General features: G+C 48.9%; 1 protein-coding gene across 5 annotated transcripts in view; it reads left to right on the top strand.

Moving 5' to 3' along the window:
* Nucleotides 1–1,404: 1,404 nt before the first annotated feature.
* Nucleotides 1,405–19,757, top strand: part of LOC104916512 (adenylate cyclase type 10-like) — a 31,577-nt gene continuing 13,224 nt past the window's right edge. The window contains exons 1-5 of one of the 5 annotated variants that reach the window (XM_085213931.1): nucleotides 1,413–10,479; nucleotides 15,542–16,944; nucleotides 17,878–17,982; nucleotides 18,588–18,626; nucleotides 19,101–19,244. In XM_085213931.1, coding sequence (XP_085070057.1) covers nucleotides 16,911–16,944; nucleotides 17,878–17,982; nucleotides 18,588–18,626; nucleotides 19,101–19,244 — 322 coding nt within the window. In that variant the 5' untranslated portion in view covers nucleotides 1,413–10,479; nucleotides 15,542–16,910. Of the gene's footprint in view, nucleotides 17,178–17,877; nucleotides 17,983–18,587; nucleotides 18,627–19,100; nucleotides 19,245–19,757 lie in introns of all 5 variants that reach the window. The other 4 variants (XM_085213930.1, XM_085213934.1, XM_085213932.1 and 1 more) reach the window with 4 other exon arrangements.

The following is a 19,757-nucleotide window of genomic DNA, read 5'->3' as shown; positions in this document are numbered from 1 at the left end:
GTGGCGGACTAAGATGGTGCAAGGTCTGTGGCTTAGCACTTACTCAGCAACAGCTTTCTGAAAGCTTATTTTTAAGGTTCACAAAAACAAACTGTCACTTTGCACTGGAGTCTCAAATTGGAAAGAAGGGGCTCTGACTTTGCCTGAAGGATATTTTTAGCTCGTTGGCAAAATAATAAGGCTTTTTGTGTATTTATTGCCCAACTATAGATATTGCACTAAGCAAATTCAACTTGGTGTGAAAGAGTTTGTTTGTTTCAGCTAGCCTGCTTGGTGTTACAGGCTTAGTCCTTGTTCTTAACCCTTTTATTTCTCCTGCTCTCTGTTTTCTATATGACTGCTGTAAGGAAGAAATAGGGGCTGACAGAGTTTAAGAGAATGTTTTTCTCTTTTCCTGCCTGTTCATTAAATTTCGACCCTCATTTTTCCCACTCAGTTGCAATCATATTGTGTTAAGTTGGATTCATTTTCTAGGTTTCACACTCTCAAAGTTGGAAGCAACTACAGCAGCAGTCTCTGCTCCTCCATGCAGTGTAACTGATGGGGAAAGTAGAAAAATAAAATAAAATACAGAGCTATCCTTAGACCTTGCAGAAGGAGATGGAGAGAACCCGCCTGTGTAGAGAGAAAACTTTCATAATGTTAAAGGTTTCAGAGGAGATGAGAAATATTTTCTTCCTCGGGGGCTGTGACTGACCATTCTGTAGAATCACAGAATAGCCGTGGTTGGAACGGAACTCAAGGATCATGAATCTCCAACCCCCCTGCCACAGGCAGGGCCACCAACCTCCCCATTTAACACTAGACCAGGCTGCCCAGGGCCCCATCCAACCTGGCTTTGAACACCTCCAGGGATTGGGCATCCACAACCTCTCTGGGCAGCCTGTTCCAGTACCTCACCACTCTCTCTGTAAAGAACTTCCCCCTGACAGCCAACCTAAATCTTCCCCCCTTCAACTTCAAACCATTTCCCCTTGTCCTGCTGTTATCTACGCTTTCAAAGAGTGGATTCCCCTCCCCCCTGTAGGCTCCCTTTAGGTATTGAAAGGCTGCAATGAGGTCACCTGCAGCCTTCTTTTCTCCAGGCTGAACAAGCCCTGCTCCCTCAGCCTGTCTTCGTAGGGGAGGTGCTCCAGTCCCCTGATCACCTTCGTGGCTCTCCTCTGGACCCTCTCCAACAGCTCCCTGTCTTTCTTGTATTGGGAGCTGCAGAGCTGGACACAGTTCTGCAGATGGGGCCTCACAAGAGCAGAGTAGATGGTGACAATCACCTCCCTGTCCTCTTCTGATGGAGCCCAGGATACCATTTGCATTCTGAGCTGCAAGAGCACACTGCTGGCTCTTGTGAAGGTTTTCATCCATCAGGACCCCCAGGTCCTTCTCCACAGGGCTGCTCTCAAGGACTGCTCCTTCCAGTCCGTATGGATGCTTGGGATTCCTCCGGCCCAAGTGCAAAACTCTGCACTTTGCTGTGTTGAGCCTCACTATGTTCACCCGGGCCCACCTTTCAAGTCTGTTGAGGACCCTCTGAATGGCATCCCTTCTTTCCACCGTGTCAACCGCACCGCTCAGCTTGGTGTCGTCAGCAAACTTGCTGAGGGCGCACTCACTCCCGTCATCGATGTCCTTGATAAAGAATTTAGAGAGCACCGGTCCCAAGTCGGACCCTTGAGGGATGCCGCTTGTTACCGGCCTCCAGCTGGACATAGAGTCATTGATCACCACCCTCTGTCTGCAGCCTTTCGACCCATTTCTTATCCATCGGGTGGTCCACCCATCAAATCCACATCCCTCCTTACATGGAGATAAGGATGTGGTGGGGGACCATGTCAAAGGCCTTGCTCAAGTCCAGGTAAATGACATCGATCACCTTCCCCTTGTCCACCAGTGCCATCACTCCATCATCGAAGACCACCAGATTGGTTAAGCATGACCTTGTAGTCTACCTCGATTTTAGAAAGGCATTCGATACTGTCTCCCACGACATCCTTATAACAAAGCTGAGGAAGTGTGGGATAGACGAGTGGACAGTGAGGTGGGTTGAGAACTGGCTGACTGGCAGAGCGCAGAGGGTCGTCGTTGGTGGTGCAGAGTCTGGCTGGAGACCTGTGACCAGTGGTGTCCCCCAGGGGTCTGTGCTGGGTCCGGTCTTGTTCAACATGTTCATCAATGACCTTGATGAGGGGATAGTGGGCACCCCAGCAAGTTTGCTGATGATACGAAGTTGGGAGGATTGGCTGACACGCCTGAAGGCTGTGCTGCCATTCAGCGAGTCCTGGACAGGCTGGAGAGCTGGGCAGTAAGAAACCGGATGAGGTTCAACAAAAGCAAGTGTAGGGTCTTACACCTAGGGAGGAATAATTGCATGCACCAATACAGGCTGGGGGATGAGCTGCTGGAGAGGAGCTCTGCAGAGAGGGACCTGGGCGTCCTGGTGGACGACAGGTTGGCCATGAGCCAGCAGTGTGCCCTCGTGGCCAAGAAGGCCAATGGCATTCTGGGGTGCATTAAGAAGAGCGTGTCCAGCAGGTCGAGGGAGGTGATCCTCCCCCTCTACTCTGCCCTGGTAAGGCCTCATCTGGAGTACTGTGTCCAGTTCTGGGCTCCCCAGTACAAAAAAGACAGGGATCTCTTGGAAAGAGTCCAGCGGCGGGCCACAAAGATGGTGAAGGGCCTGGAGCATCTCCCCTGTGAAGAAAGGCTAAGTGAACTGGGTCTGTTTAGCCTTGAGAAAAGACGACTGAGAGGGGACCTGATCCAGGTTTATAAATAGTTTATAAATACCTGAGGTGTGGCGGCCATAGCGGTGAGGCCAGTCTCTTTTCAGTGGTACATGGAGACAGGACGAGGGGAAACGGACATCAGCTGCAGCATAGGAAGTTTCGCACGAATGTGCGTAAGAACTTCTTCACGGTGAGGGTGACGGAGCACTGGAACAGGCTGCCCAGGGGGGTTGTGGAGTCTCCTTCTCTGGAGATATTCAAGTCTCGCCTGGACGCCTGCCTGTGCGACGTGGTGTAGGGAACCTGCTTTGGCAGGGGGTTGGTCTCGATGATCTCTAGAGGTCCCTTCCAACCCCTACAATTCTGTGAATCTGTGATTCTGTGACCTTCCCCTGGTGAAGCCGTGCTGGCTGTCTCAGATCACACGCTCATTCCTCATGTGATCAAGCATGTCATCCAGGATGATCTGTTCCATGATCTTCCCAGGCACAGAGGTAAGACTCACCAGCCTGTCCACCAGTTCCCCGGCTCCTCCTTGCTCCCTTTCTTGTAAATGGGAGTGACGTGACCCTTCCTCCAGTCATCCGGGACCTTACCTGACAGCCAAGACTTTCCAAATATGATGGAGAATGGCTCGGCAACCACCTCAGCCAGCTCCTTCAGAACCCTGGGATGCAGGCCATGCGGCCCCATAGACTTGTACGCATTCAGTCTCATGAGGCGTCTTGGACCTGCTCTGTCCTCACACTGGGGGGAGATTTACTGCCCTGGCCCCCACCTCGATGTTAAGGGATGCAGGGTTCAGGGATTTGAGAAATATTAGAATCCTGACTGCCAGCGAAGACTGAGGCAAAGAACTCATTCAGTACCTTAGCCTTCTCTTCTACGTGAATGCAAGCAGGGCAGGCAGATGAATTTCCCACTAGTGCTACTAAAAATGTACATCCCACAGCATGAGTGGGCATATTCTTCAGAAATGGGTATTTCTTGGGTTGGTAACCCACAGTGACCTGCTTCCACAGTTTCTTTGCATATGGAATAACATAAGAAAACCATATGGCCTGCTGATTTAAATGATAGAATCACAGAATCATAGAATGACTTGGGTTCCAGGAGACCTTAAAGACCCCATCAACTCCCCTGCTCTGAGCAGTATCACCATCCTCTACACTAAGTTGCTCTTAACCCCATTCAACGTGAGCATCATGAACATTTCCAAGGATGAGGCATTCACAGCTTCTCCAGGTGATCCATAATGCCTATCAAATGAAAAAGTGTTGTGTGAATCATAGCACAGGTGTTCACCAATCCTTCTTAAAAAGAGAACTTCATTATAACTGTAATTTAGTTGATAAATATATTTATGTATCTATTTATAACGTAATTTATATTATAACTTAGTGGGAGTACCGGTGGTGTTTTCCTCTATCTCTTCAGTGGCAGTGAGGGATACTGAGAGGACCAGGCAAACCCATGTGCTAAATATGTTGCTGAGAGGCCGGTGGCACCACAGGAATTTTGGCTTTTTCAACCATGGGGCACTTTGCCTGATGGCTGCTGATGGGGTTCATCAGGTCATATGGGGAAAAGAATTCTGGCCAAGGAGCTGTCTGGTTTCATTGACAGGGCTTTAAGTTAGGTTTGAAGGGGCGGTAACAAGCCTGCCCACGGCAAAGCGTGGGATAACATATCTAAGTTAGACAGACAAGGTGCTAGCAGGGGCCCTCAACCTGCTGCGTGTGATGAATGTACTGAGCAGCAAGCAGGTGTGGCTCATTTCCAGGGCTTTAAGCTAGATTTGATAGGGGAAGGGTATGTACTGCTGAGGAACAGAGAAGAGTCATGGAATACAATCACTTTAGGAAGCAGCAGGAGAAAGCCTCATATTTTTCCCAGAGGTTTTTGGGAGGGCTCCCCCAAAAAGGCAATTTGACCAAAATTCCAGCTTAAGTGCCTCTGTATGCAAGCTTGCAGCATGGGAAATGAGCAGGAGGAACTGGAAACCATGGTGCAGTTTGAAAACTGATCTTATTGCTACCACAGCAACATGGTGGGATGACTTAACTGGAATACCATGATCAAGGGCAGTGAGCTTTTTAGAAGAGACGGGTGAGGTAGGAGAGGTGGGGGAAGAGCCATCTATGTTAAGAAGTGGATAGACTGTGCACAGCTGCCCCTGAGAAACACGGATCAGTTGATAGCTTGTGGGTTAAAATCAGGGACTGGACCAATAGAGGGCATTTGGTAGCCAGGGTCTACTACAGGCCACCTGGTCAAGGGGTGCTTGTTGACAAGGCCTTCTTGATTCAGCTGCAAGAGGCATCACACTCATAGGCTCGTTCTCATTCTGATGGGGCATTTCAACCACACAGATATCCACTGGGAAAACGAGACAGAAGGCTGCAAAGAAGACCAGGAGATTCCTGCAGTCCATCAACAACTTTCTGGTTAGGATATTGGACACCCACCCCCCAGTATGTTTATTTTAAAGGATGGTATTACGTGGTTCAGAATGAGCAACATGCAACGGGAGAGGGGTAACCTCTTGGCAGTAAAGCTACATTAAGTAAATGTGACGCACAATGACACAGGAGAGATTTCATGGCTATCTGAATACTGCTAGAAGAATATAGTGATACCTTCTTTCTCATTTCTTTTCACTCGCATGATTTATTTCAACCTCAGTGTCTTCTTGTTGGCACTGACTATAAGCAGTGTGGCCAGATTTGTGGGATTCTGTCTGCCACTGTTCTGCAATTTAACAAGCAATTTTCTGATAGCCATGCTAAAGTGCTTATTGGGAATCTGAGCACTAGTGATCATTGTTGACCTTCAAAGCAGTCTCCTCCAGATGGATGCCCAAATCTGACTAAAAACATGTATTTATATATTGCATAGTAGAATGGGAGCCACAACAAACTATTTGCCAGTTACCAGCTATAACTACGCAAATGCAGAGATAGTTATTTCTAAATATGTCTGTTTTATTTGGTGCATGATTTTATGTGAGAATAAGAGGGTATGGCTTAGGAAAAGTATTCTCTGTGAATTGTTGTTGCAGTGCTTTTCAGTCGCTGATTATCAATAAATTAGTGGTTTTCTGGGGCACAGCAAGGTCTCTGCTGGGGCCTCTTTAGCAAGATTAATAATTATTTTTGGATCGAGCAAGATGTTTTGATAGTCCATGGCTCGGACAGATATACTCCTTGCTGGGTAAAGAGCTGACCGGATGGCTGGGCCCAGAAAGTGGTGGTAAATGGAGTCACACCCAGGTGGTAACTGATGTGCAGAATCAAACTCTACAACGACAAAGTAGTTATAAAAGCAGGTACGTTTTAATCAGTGCTGCACAGACACCGGGTGCAACAGGGCTTGTTCCTCCTAACTTGCACACCGTCAGGAAAACTCATGCTACAGATATAGGCCAAACTAATACATAATCAATAGTTTTCCCGGAATTCGAATACTCATTACACCCCGAGAGTTCATTAGCATGCAGACCCTCCCCTCTTGCGCGTGCGTAGTGGGTTGTGCGATGAAGATTTGTTGTCTTCCTCACAAAGACTTCTGAGCTTTCTCTCTGTAAACTTCTGGCCTTTTGGGGGGGTATCCCCCCAAACCAGTCTCTTCTTGCCTTGTGGACATCTAATCACCTCCCTGCCAAATGTCCTCGGGCTGTTCTCAAGCCCTTATCTTTATGGCCTTCATCCCCCTCATTATCCCAGACCATTATTTTCTAACAAGCTCTACATTCTTGCTTCTATAAACTATCCCTAACTATTCCCCTTCACTCCACTTATTCTCAGTCACGTGAAGCCTTCTTGCCTTTTTACTTTCATTTATGGGACCCTTCTCGCCTTTCAGTAACCGGTTGCTAGGGGTTGGTACTGGGGCCCATCCTGTTCAATATCTTCACTGATGACCTGGATGAGGGCATTGAGTGCACCCTCAGTAAGTTTGCAGATGACACCAAGTTTGCAGTAAGTATTGATGTGCTTCATGGTAGGAAGGCCCTACAGAGGAATCTGTGCAGGCTGGATCACTGGGCTGAGGCCAATGGGATGAAATTCAACAATACCGAGTGCTGGGTCCTGCACTTTGGCCACAACAACCCCAGGGAATGCTACAGGGTTGGGGCAGAGTGGCTGGAAGACTGCACAGAAGAAACAGACCTGGGGGTATTGATTGATGCTTGGCTGAACATGACCCAGCAGTGTGCCCGGGTGGCCAAGAAGGCCAATGGCATCCTGGCTTGTATCAGAAACAGTGTTGACAACAGGAACATGGAAGTGATCATCCCTCTGCACTCGGCACTGGTGAGGCTGCATATTTAGTAGTGTCTTTGGTTTGGGCCTCTCATACAAGAAAGGCATTAAGGCCCTGGAGTGCGTTCTGAGAAGGGCAACAAAACTGGTGAGGGGTCTGGAGCACAAGTCTTATGAGGAGTGGCTGGAGGAGCTGGGATTGTTTAGTCTGGATAAGAGGAGGCTCAGGGTGACATTATTGCTCTCCACAAACTGCCAGAAAGGAGGTTGTGGTTAGGTGGGAGTAGGCCTCTTCTCCCATGTAACTAGCAATAGGATGAGATAGGATGGCCTCAAGTTGAGCCAGGGGAGATTCAGGTTGGATGTTATTACATATTTCTTCTCTGAGAGTGTGGTCAGGCACTGGCACAGGCTGCCCAGGGAGGTGGTGGAGTCAGCATCCCTGGAGATGCTCAAGAAATATTTAGATGCCGTACTGGGGGACACGCTTTAGTTGGAAGTATTGGTGGTAGGTGGATGGTTGGACTGGATAATCACGGAGGTCTTTTCCAACGCTGGTGATTCTAATGATTCTATACGTATGGGATGGTGATAATGCTTTGCTAAAAAGCCTCTCAAGGTCTTAATCGTCTCTGCTGATTTTTCTTGTTTATGAAAAACTGCTCTGGAGGATAAAGTTGTTTTTTATCATTTTATGTATTCAACTCAGATAATGAGTTCCCTGTTGGTCATCTTGGCCATAGCTAATGCATTAGGAACGATGAAAAATGTTGTGCTTTCATATTTACGCTTGTGCCTCCGGTCCTCGACCTTTGAGTGTCCTGTGACATCATTCCCTGGGCAGTGAAGGGGATGTAAACTCTCCCTTCTTTTGTATTACTATCTATGCAATAGTGCAACATGTACTTGTGTCTTACATGCAGTTATTCTGACAGTTCCCTCAGGCTTTAGGCTTATCTGGATTTCTATGAAGATCAGAACATGGTTTTTAGGTTTGGATTCAGTACCTCTAGTCACAAGGACAAAAAAAAAAAAAAAAATTGAACTAGTGATAGAGTAGCTGCCTTGCCTGGTTTCTTTCTGATGCTCTTTTTTTCTTCTTTCTTTTCGTTTGTTTCTCTTTGTTAGTGAATGGAGAGAGTGTAGTGAGGACAGGGAGCACATTCTTTTGCTCTCAACTTAGCAACAGAGTCCCAGCAAGCTCAGAGCTACCTGCTCCAGTGGTAGACCACAATGCGGTCATACCAAAAGATTGGGATTAACACTCCTATTAGAGAAGGCAGACCTCTTTAGACACACTGATCTGTGACACCATTCTTGTTTGAGGAGAGCTCTGGTTTTGTAACTTCGATTGCGTTCTGAAAATTAACACACGCGTGAGTTAATGGTGAGGGAATGGTGATTTTGTGAGCCATTTGTCCCTGATGCTGAGGATGTGCTGCATTAAAAGGTTTATACTCACTTTGGTGCTACAGACCTGGCCGTGTTCAAATGGACTTACACATCCAACCTTACAGAATATGAGTGCTCCCAGTGAGAACTCTGACATTCATGGGTTAACCCATAATGCAGAGCACCTTCATCTAGCTGTATTCAGATGGATTCACAGTACTGTCCTTAAGGGGTTTGGCCACCCCCAATGAGAACTCTTACAAGTGGCTTATTTTGAATCTGTTGCTCTTTACTAGAGCATCAGATTATACATTATTTTGAATTGCTGGTGTATATATACATACTATCTGCAGAGTATGTGTGTGTGCCAATAATGTGAATAATACAGCTGATGCAGGGGAAAGTTTGTTACCGAGCGGGTGGTGAGGTTGCTGGAACAGATTGCCCAAGAGGGGCTGTGGATGCCCTGTCCCTTGGAGGTGTTTAAGACCAGGTTGGGTGGGTTCCCGGGCAATCTGATCTAGAACTTGACCTAGCAGCTTGCAGCCCTGCCTGTGGCAGGGGATTTGGATCTGGGTGATCCTAAAGGTCCCTTCCAACCCAAGCCAATCTATGAGTAACGGAATAACTCAATGCAGATTTCTAAGCTTCCCACAGAGATCACTCACTATAACCTAACATGTCAGTCTTTATCCATTGGCATCTCTCTGGGGGTGGGGGAAGACTGACTTAGCTTGCCGACTGGTCTCAGAATCAAGCAGTGTCCTCCCAGTTGTCTGCAGTAGTATTTTTCCCAAAATCCCTTCTCTCTTAAGCCATTTTTATACTTTTTTCCTTATTTTCAGGTGGATCTGGAGTGATTCTAATCACACATATCTTTGTTCTAGTTTGTGTGACAGAAAATTGAAAAGTTGCTGATGACTACAATGCAGTTTATCAGTTTCACAGTACCATCCAGTTCCTATCCCCGCAATCATATCACAGGGCCTAACCCAGAGTTTTACAACTCACTCTACTCTCCATACTGCACCTCTAAAAGTCAGCATACCAAGCTCACCTGGTGTCTAAGTATCGCAGGTCTTATGTTTCTTCAGGAACCATGATGACACAGACTCTATGCATGTTCATCACGCTCCACCCTGGAGGTTTCTTGAATGCTTTTCTTCTTCTAAGAGGGGAATTCTCCAATTGATTATTTGCAATAATCCACCGTGAGACTACGGTCAGTTAAGCTTTAGAATATTTAGGGGGAATCTGGGAGTTCACATGCAGCTTTGTTATGAGAACTTGAGCTCAAGGAACTCGTGAGCTGCTCACTGTTTGTTGGATTAAATGATTGGCTTAATTGCAGTATTTAGTCGGACAGCATTACTAGTCCTGAGCAAAGCCTTGGGCGTAACAGCCAGGCCAAAGGAGGAGGTTGGGGTAGAGGGGAGCACAACATCACAGAATACAATCTCATTCTGCTGAGTGAATGAGGATTTGCAGAGATACAGAATGGTGTGTCCACTGTTGATGTAAGTGAACATGGCCTTATTTTGTTGATGACTCTGTGCCAGCTGTCTGACAGACCTCCAGTTCAGACAGTCCTTTCTAGATTTGGCAGATCTCTTTCAAAGAAAAAAGTGAAATTCTGTTCTTTCTCACAGTTCTGTCTAAAGTGATACGGTGATGTCTCATATGTTCAAATTTAAGCGCTATCTCAATCCCTTACCAGCATCTGTCATTTACCTCCGATAATCTTGCCATGGTTTAACTGGTGAAGAGAATTTACACTGGCTAAATAAACATGATCTCTGTTTCTTATAAGCCTTGCAGAGAACTTCACCTTTGACTTCAGTGTGGGAGATACTCCTCAGTGTTCTCCCTCTAGCCTTAGCAATAAGCTGTATCACACCAGGGCCTCATCATCACCGTGATTGACTTATCTTCACTGGAAATGACTTTGTACACTTTTGCTTTCATGTTATGTAGCAAAGCAGGAATGGTTCATGTTACTCCTGAGTAACATGAACAGTTTGCTGGATTGTCCTGGAAGTTAAAGATAAGGCTACTAAAAGAAGAATGGTTACATGAATAAAAGCGATGTGCATCTGAGGGTATGTAGACCATTTACTTCTAGTCGTTTGAATTCTAATGATTGGGATTTTCAAGTCTTCTACCAATTTGTCCTGTATTTTGTTGTAAAGAATAATTATTTTACAGACATTACTATACTAGTCTACTCCTCTCTCTCCATTGCTCTTTTTATAATAAAGTAGATTTTTATTATTATTACCATCACCAGAACCGTCAACATCATTTTCATCTCTGCAGAAAGAAGGGTTTCCAGTCACTGTTGTGGTATTTGTAATTAAAGGAGTTTTTCTGAAAGCAACAAGATGATATATAGAATGAAGAGGAGACAAAACCTAGCACTGAAAGAAAAATCAACTTTTAATAAGTTAGCAATTCATGACTACTTCAGTCAGAAAGAACGTGTATGGACAGTAGTAAGTCAAAGTGGCCTGGCAATGCTATAAAACCTTAAGATTCAGGTTCAGTGAAGAAATAAGGTGCAAATAGTGTGTGATCAAGAGCTGGGAGAAATGAAATCTGATGAGGTCTTACCTCTTTTATTTAATGATCTGGCTTTCCCCCTAATCTACAGTGCATCCTAAAAGGCAAGTCTTCTTACCCCTAAATGTGTAAACTCATGCTGTTTTCCCAATATGCAGGGCCTTCTTCACAAGAACAAGCGACAAACCTGAGGAATCTTACGAAAGTGTCTATTGCAAATTTCTCGGGATAGGACTGACTGCACCCTGAACTGTGTTTTTTGAGGAGAAAACGGCTAAGAAGAGTGTATAATAAGGATTAATAGATATCAGATCCAGCCATCTGGCTGGATCTGCCAATTGGATAAGGGAATATGCAGGTTGGAGGCCCAAGTGTCTCCAATCTCTTCCATGCTTTCAACTCCAGCAGTGGTACAAAGTGACTGGAAGAGTCTTACTCATAGTAGATATCTCTGAGCCATGCCTACAATCTCTTGTGAACACATCATTTCGTGCATTCCAAGACACACATCTGTGTCAGAGTCACAGAATCACAGAATCAATCACAGAATCACAGAATTGTAGGGGTTGGAAAGGACCTCTAGAGATCATTGAGTCCAGCCCTCACGTAAAGCAGGCTCCCTACAGCAGGCTGCACAGGTAGACAACTGGGTGGGTCTTGAATATCTCCAGAAACGGAGAATCCACAGCCTCCGTGGGCAACTTCTTCCAGTGCTCCATCACCCTCACTATGAAGAATCACAGAATTTTAGGGGCTGGAAGGGACATCTGGAGATCATCTAGTCCACCCGCCCTGCCGAAGCAGGCTCCTAGATGAGGTTGCACAGGTAGGCATCCAGGTGGATCCTGAACATCTCCATAGAAGGAGACTCCACCACCTCTCTGGGCATGCTGTTCCAGTGCTCTGCAACCCTTACTGTGAAGAAGTTCTTATGGATATTTGTGCAGAACTTCCTATGCTTCAGTTTGTAACCATTTCCCTTTGTCCTATCGCTACACACCACTGAAAAGAGTCTGGCCTCATTCCTTTGACTCCCACACTTCAGATATTGATAAACGTTAATAAGATCCCCGCTTAGGATTCTTTTCTGAAGGGTGAACAGAGTTCAGTCACTCAGCTATTCCTCACAAGAGGGGTGCTCCAGGCCCTTTATCATCTTTGTGGCCCACCCTGGACACCCTCTAGGAGACACCTGTCTTTTTTGTACCAGGCAGTCCAGAACTGGACACGGAATTCCAGATGAGGCCTGACGGGGACAGAGCAGAGGGGAAGAATCACTTCCTTTGACCTGCTGGCCATGCTCATTTTAATGTACCCCAGGATCCCATTGGCCTTCTTGGCCACCAGGGCACACTGGTCATCGCCAGCCTGTTGTCTACCAGGACACCCAGGTCCCTCTCCACAGAGCTCCTCTCCAGCAGGTCATCCTGCAATCTGTACTGATACATGCGGTTATTCTTTCCCAGGTGCAAAGCTTGCTTTTGTTAAACCTCATCTGGATTCTTACTGCCCATCTCTCCAGCCTGTCCAGGTCCTGCAGAATGGCAAGCACAGCCTTCAGGTGTGTCAGCCACTCCTCCCAGCTTTGTATCATCGGCATACTTACTGAGGGTGGACACTACCCCCTCATCAAGATTGTTGATGAAGATACTGAACAAAACCAGACCCAGCATTGACCCCTGGGGAACACACTAGTCACAGGTCTCCAACCAGACTCCGCGCTACGGATCATGACCCTCTGAGCTCCGCCAGTCAGCCAGCTCTCAACCCATCTCACCATCCACTCATCTATCCCACACTTTCTCAGCTTTATTATCCTTTTTATCTCATGGGAGACTGTATTGAAAGCCTTGCTGAAGTCAAGGTAGATGACATCCACTGCTCTCTCCCCATCTACCCAGACAGTGATGCCATCACAGAAGGCTACGAGGTTGATTGATCACTATTTCCCCTTGGTGAATTCATACTGACTACACCTGATAAGCACCTTCTTGTCCCATTGCATAGAGATGGCACCCGTAAGAAGTTGTTCCATCACCTTTACAGGGACAGAGGTGATACTGACTGTCCTGTAGTTTCCCACATCCTCCTTCTTGCCCATTTTAAAGATTTCAGTGACACTGACTGTCCTCCAGCCTTCAGGCACCTCTCTTGTTCTCCAAGACTTCTCAAAGATGATAGACAGTGGTTCAGCAATCACCTCTGTCGGCTCCCTCAGCACACATGGATGCATCCGATCAAGGTGTGTGGATCTGTACACTCTGATCCCACCCAGATATTCCTGGACCGTCCCCTCCTCACCCAGAGGGAAACTCGCCATTTCCCAGACTCAGTCTTTTCCCTCTAGGGTCCAGGAGTCCTGAGGGGCATTTTTTGAAGTGAAGACCAAGTCAAAGAACGCGTTCGACATCTCTGTCTTCTCAGCATCCCCTGTTACCAGGACACCCGCCTTGTTCAGCAGGGCACTCACATTATCCCTAGTCTTCCTTTTACTGTCGACATACTTAAAAAAACTCTTACTGTTATCCTTCATCACCTTTGACAGCTTCAATTCCGACTGTGCTTTAGCCTTCCGTGTCGCATCCCTGCAGGCCCTGACAACATTCCCAAACTCCTCCCAAGAGCACAGGCCCTTTTCCACATTTCATAGACTCTCTTCTTCCTTTTGATCTTATCCATGAGCTCCTTGCTCATTCAGGCAGATCTCCTACCTCTTTTCCCTGATTTCCTACTGCATCGATCCTGAGATCGGAAGAAGTGCCGTTTAAATGCTGCTCAGCTCTCACAGGCTCCCTTACCTTCTAGCACTCTAGCCCACGAGATACCTCCAAGTAGGCCCCAGAAAACATCTAAGTTGTCCCACCAAAAGTCTAGGGTAACAATCCTGCTTTTTGCCTTACTTCTCCTACTCAAGATCTTGAACTCAACCATCACAAGATCGCTGCATCCCAAGCTACCCCCAGCCTTCACATCCCTAACAAGTCCATTCCTGTTGGTAAGAACAAGGGTCAGAAGTACCCCCCGCCTTGTTGGCTCCTCCACCACCTATGTCAGAAAACTATCTTCAACGCGTGTGCCTGGCCATGTTTTTTCCTCAACAGATGCCTGGATGATTAAAGTTCCCCATGTGAACCAGTGCCCACGGTTGAGAGGCTACTTACAGCTGCCTGTAGAAGACCTCACCAACTTCATCTTCCTGATTTGGTGACCTATAGTACGCCCCCCACAGCAGTGTCACCCATACCAGCCCGCCCCTTAATTCTCACCCACAAGCTCTTCACACGTTCTTCACCTATCCCCAGGTGGAGCTAGATACATTCTAGTTGCTCTCTCACATGAAAAGCAACTCCTCCACCTTGTTTTCCCAGCCTATGTCCCCAGACATGGTCTTCCATGACAGCATTCCAGTCATGTCAGCTGTCTCACCACATCTCCGTGACTGCAATGAGATCAATGGCCCTGTGGTGACTGTACACACATCTCCAGCTCTTCCAGTTTATTTCCCATGCTGCACATATTAGTATACAGGCACTTTTGGGAAGCAGCAGGCGTAGCATGCAAGAAGATTTTGGATGGGGTATTGGCAATATTATCTTCCCTGAGGAGCCCTCACACGATCCTATGGGAGAACTTAGAGGCTTTTCCCTGCTATCTCCAACAGTGACAACATCGCCTAGCCCTTCTCTGTCCTACTCCCCTCCGCCCATCAAAACTAGGTTAAAGCCCTGGTAATCAATCCAGACAGCTTGCTCCCCTCAACACATGTGCCCCACTTGCTCAGTCAGAGTCCATCATAAGCCCACTACCCGCTATCACAAAGGCCTGCCCAAGATCAAAATACCCAAAGCCTTAATCCAGACACTGCCCCTCAGCTGGTCATTTACCTGTCACGTTTTCCTCCTTCTTTCCAGGTCCCAGCTATGCACTGGGAGGACAGAGGAAAATACTGCCTGCACGCCTGATCACTTCCACATCTTTCCAAGGGATGGAAAGTCCCTTTTAACATTCCTCAGTTCCCTCATCACAGCATCCTAGTTCCCATCCTGAATGATGATGAAAGGATAGTAGTGGCAGAGGGAGAAGAGGGGTTCTTGTTTCTTGAAGACTGCCCATATAGGTAGCTGCAGAGCACAGAGTCATGAGATAACGTAAAAAATACCCCTTGAGAGAGGCCAAGGAAATGCGTCCCTGTTGTCTCAGTGCATGTGGGGAACAGGCTCAGGTAAGTACGAGCCTAAATGAGGCTGCCTAAAATGTTTCTGTGATAAATGGTACAAGAACCCTGGGAAAGACAAGAGCAGTGCTACACAGGCTGCCAGATTCTGCACACATGACGAGTTCTGCGTGCTGATGATTCCAAAAAATATAAAGCAGTACCCCCTCTCACCTCTGAGAAATCATAGCAAACCGCAGCAACGTTTCAGGACCTGAACCCTCAGGTCTTCCTTTCTTCAGCAGGGCAGTTCTTTCAGTGGGGCAACTCTAATGCCATTCAGCTGACAAAACAAGGATGATACTTGCATGCAAAATAGCCATGCTAACTACTTCTTCAAGTTTTTGTTTGTTTGAACATAAAACCTTGCCTTATTGCTGTTCTCACAGTCACTACTTCAGAAAATGGACCGACGTAAAAATGTGAAAAATGGGACTGTTCTACACCTGTTTACATTTGTTGTTCCCTTCTGCTGATGCTCTCCTGATTTATACTCCAAATTAGATTCAAAAGTAGGAGTGCGGAGTTGGTACAATGAAGGACAAGTGATCAACAAACCCTACAACTGAACTTGAACACCTGGTTTTGCAGTGCAAAATGTGCTAGCAGCACACAAGCCTGGTTCCTGAAAATATTTTCAGAATATCTCTGTGCTCTTTCTAATTCCAATCGTTGATATTTGTGTACGTGTTTATACTAAGGAATACACTGTGTGTTCCATGAGAAATTTCTTAGGTCTTTTTAAAGACTCTCCTAGCAGGCAGAAAGGAAACACAAGAGGGCACTTTTGCACATCTGACCGCCTTGAAGAGTTAAGCAGTAAGAAGGTGTTTTTTTAAACACTTTTCTTCATGCCTAACAGAATGAAACCACAGGTCGTCTGCGAAGGCACCAGAGGTAGTGAGAAGGCAAGGCAAAAAAAAGCAGGCAGAACTGAGAAAATGCACAGTGAGTCTTGGGAATGGAAGTTACCTCTTAGTAAACAACTGTTCACGGCTACCTGAGTTGTGGTCGGAAACGCAAAGAGGTGTAGGCAACGTCTAAGAAAGACAAACTTGGAAAATGTTTTAGAAAATGACTACTTAGAAAACTAAGTGACTTTCTCCCCATTAGGTTAAAATCAAACTGTAAGCAATAGATTTCTAAAAACGCGAGCACATGAAGTATAAAATGAAAACCTTTTTTAAAAAAACCTTTTTTTATTTTGGAAGTTTCCTTAGGCAAGAGTGGATGCTAGAGGTCCAGCAGCAGTCTTTCTGTAATGGGAGCTCTCCTTATCTTTCGAGTTGAACAACGATTACAGAAATGATGTTGTTCAGCCTAGGATGATGAGTACAGCTGCAGAATGTCTACTTTATCTGATGCGCAAGGTTAAGAGAACTACAGAGGAAAGGGTGCAAGGATGACAGCATTCAGCTATCGCCTCAAGCCCCAGAATTTCCCTTTTCCTGCCTGTAATTGCACGGTGTCTGCAACACTACTCAACCAGAGCAATCCTTTCATCCTCAAGCCAGGCTTACGGTATCTATTGCTCTCATTGCAACCCAGAACTGGAGCAAGCGATTAAAAACTGCAAAGAGAAACAGTTCTGTCCACAGCTGTGTGTGAACAGCCACGCTTCTGTTTGGGAGCGTGCTGGCTTTGCAGAGGACTGCCAAGCACCTGATTCTGTGCAGAATTAAAATAGACCTCAGCGTGGACTCCGACCGCGCGCTTACCGGCTGCGCGCACCAGGCACGAGCCCAGCCCCCAGTCGGGATGATGCTTCATCAGAACCGCAAAACACAGCACCGTAAGAGCCACCACAAATAGAAGGAATCCACCCAGCCACAACCAGCACAAGCAGCCTGTGCGCGTGCCCTGCCTGCCCTTCCATTGCTCAGCCAGCTGCCGTCAGGGACCGGGGCCCGGCTCCGGGTGCCTGAGGCCTCTCGGAGTCCTGGGAACGGTCCTGGGCCGCTCTGTGCTGGGGGAAGCGGCTGCTCTTTTGGCAGCAGGCCGGACTGCCTTGGGCGCTGTCCTCAGGTAAGGGAGGCCTGGGAGGCCGTGGCTTGGCATCAAGGGGGAAGCCTGGGTCACAGCGGCAGCTGCTCCATGGGCTACAGAGCACAGCGCCTGCAGCCCACTGTGCTGCCAGAGGGCAGCTCTCTGTGAGGTGGGCGATGACATCGCTGCCCGCTGATTGTGATGTCACTGCAGCAGAGGGCCAGCCGACCGTCACGGTGGGCCTGGGCTCACTTTGCCGCCTGAGCGGTGAGCGTCGCGTCCTCCTCCTTTGCAGCGGGCAGGGTCGTCTTGTTCTGAGGTACCCCGGGTACCACAGGGCGCTGACAATGGCTTCTGCTTGGGAGAGGAAGTGTCACTATTCACATCTGGGGAAGAAAGCGGTGTTCCTTCCCAACCTCCTTCTCCGTGAGGAGTTCACGGACATTAGTTACCCCAAGATGCTTGAGGGAGTGCTGCTCCTGGCGGATGTCTCAGGTGGGCTGGGCATGGCGGAGTCCCCACGGACATGCGCCCTTAGGACGCTCCAGGCCCTTTGGAGCCCTGCCCCGAGACTGGGTAGCCATCTTGTCACTGCACAGGCCTCCTGCCGTGCTGCCCAAAGAGCGGGCGGCTCCTCCTGGGTTGTCAGCCCAGTGACGAGCACTGAGCCGGGGCCGGGGAAGGGGTGAGCTACAGGTGCACGCAGACGTGTCCTGATTTGTGGCTGTCCTTCTGGCAGGTTTCACTGCCTTGGCAGAGAAGTGTGTCCAGCAGAACGGACCCGAGAGAGGAGCTGAGGAGCTGGCGCATGCCCTCAACACCTACATGGGGGACATTCTGGAGGGTAAGAGCCGTGCTGCTGGGCTGTCGGGCATCGAGCCCCGAGGCTCGCTCACTGTGGAGAGAGCCGTGCTGGGCCACCCGCTCCTGCCTCCCTGAAGGGGCGAGGAGCCGGAGCCGGGCTGTCTTTGGTGGGGCCCGGCACCAGGACAAGAGGCGGTGGGCACAAACTGAAAGGCGGGAGGTTCTGCTGGGCAGGAGGAGAGGCCTCTGCGGTGACGCTGACCGAACTGTGGCACAGGTTGCCCAGGAAGGCCGGCGGGTCACCCAGACCCACTCAGAGGTCTTCACAAGGCCTGCGGATGTGGCCCGGGCAAGTGGCTCTGGGTGGCTTGCTTGAGTGGAGCGGTGCACAGAGCAGGAGCAGATGCTCTGCAGAGGTGCCCTCCTGCTCCCACCACGCCGTGCACCGTCTCTCGAGGCGCTGCCTCCCTGCTGGCTATGCAGTTTCCAGGGCTGTGGCTGCAGCAGCCCTGGGAGCAGGGCTTTCTGGAGCCGTGCCCTGGTCTCGCACCACCACGCTGGTCCTCTCCAGGCACAGTGGCTCTTCCCATGGCTCCTGGAAGAAGGCGTCCCTTTAACTCTGTTTTTCCTTCTCTTTGTCTGCAGTGGTGCTGGATTTTGGAGGAGACATCCTGAAGTTTGCAGGTGTGTCCTTAGGAGGAGGCAGAGTCAGTGTCGTGCTGATGCGCAGCGTCTCTCGTGGGAGCCTCCTGGATTCCACCCTGCTTTTTGCAGAGAGCCAAGGGGAACTGCTTTGTCTCCAGCTTTGAGCAGGGCTTCTACAGGAGCGCTGAGGCGTGGGAGAAGCGGTGGGGGAGAGGGAGCCCTTTGAGTCTTTGAGTGCTGAGGGGCACTGGCGGTGGGGGGTGCCGGCCTCACCACTGCCCCCCACCACCCACCCTCTTGCTCTGCTGCCCTGGAGGTCGCTGTGGCTGGCCCAGCAGATGGGAGGGGTCCCTGAGGCTAGGCTGCCCCGGAGGTCCTTCAGGATGATGCCCTCCCACAGTCCCATCTTCCTCTGCACGCCGCCCGGCTGCTTGCTGCTGTCCCTGCGGCTGGGTGCAACTCAGGGACAGTCAGCCCTCAGGAGAGCCTTCACCTTCCCCTTCCTTTCCCCAGGGGATGCTGTGCTGGTGCTGTGGAGAGCAGCACAGCCTCACTTGCCTACAGCCATCAACCTGGCGCTGCAGTGCTCCAGTGAAATCCAGAAGAAGTACGGCACTCATGACACACACATGGGTCTCATGCTCCACCTGAAGATAGGTACGGGCATAGATGGGTCAGCCCCGGTACTCTCCAGAGCTGATGGATAGCCTCCCCTGTCAGCATTTGCAGGACAAGCAGGAGGCAGTGAGGGCAGGGGAGGCCAGGGCTCCTTCCCTGCCTCGCATCAGCTGTAGCACAGGCCCCTCGCTCCCAGCAAGGGTCCCAGAGCACAGCCCGCTCTGTCCGTGGGGGGTCCCAACTTCTGACCCCACTGGGAGGTAGATCCCACACCCGGTCCCCAGACGGGCCCCTCTGTCCCGCCTGCCCCTTGGATGAGGGATGTGTCACCTCTGGGATGCTTCCTCAAGTTCCAGGAGCTAAACAGCTTGGTGCTTTTCATGGCGAGCAAAGGGGAACTGCTTTGCCTAACAGCTTTGAGCCGGGCTTTTGCAGGCTCTCCTCGCACCACAGACAGCATGCCTGGGCTGCAGACTGTGGGCAGAGACTTCACCTGGGACTTCCACAAGACCTCTTCTATCCTCCTCTCTCTGGGTCTCCCTGTTGCTTTTC

The sequence above is a fragment of the Meleagris gallopavo genome, chromosome Z (assembly GCF_905368555.1).
Source record: "Meleagris gallopavo chromosome Z, MGAL_WU_HG_1.1, whole genome shotgun sequence".
Classification (NCBI taxonomy): Eukaryota; Metazoa; Chordata; class Aves; order Galliformes; family Phasianidae; genus Meleagris; species Meleagris gallopavo.
The sequence above is the reverse complement of the archived record's forward strand: the minus strand, read 5'-3'. Positions and strand labels throughout refer to the sequence as shown.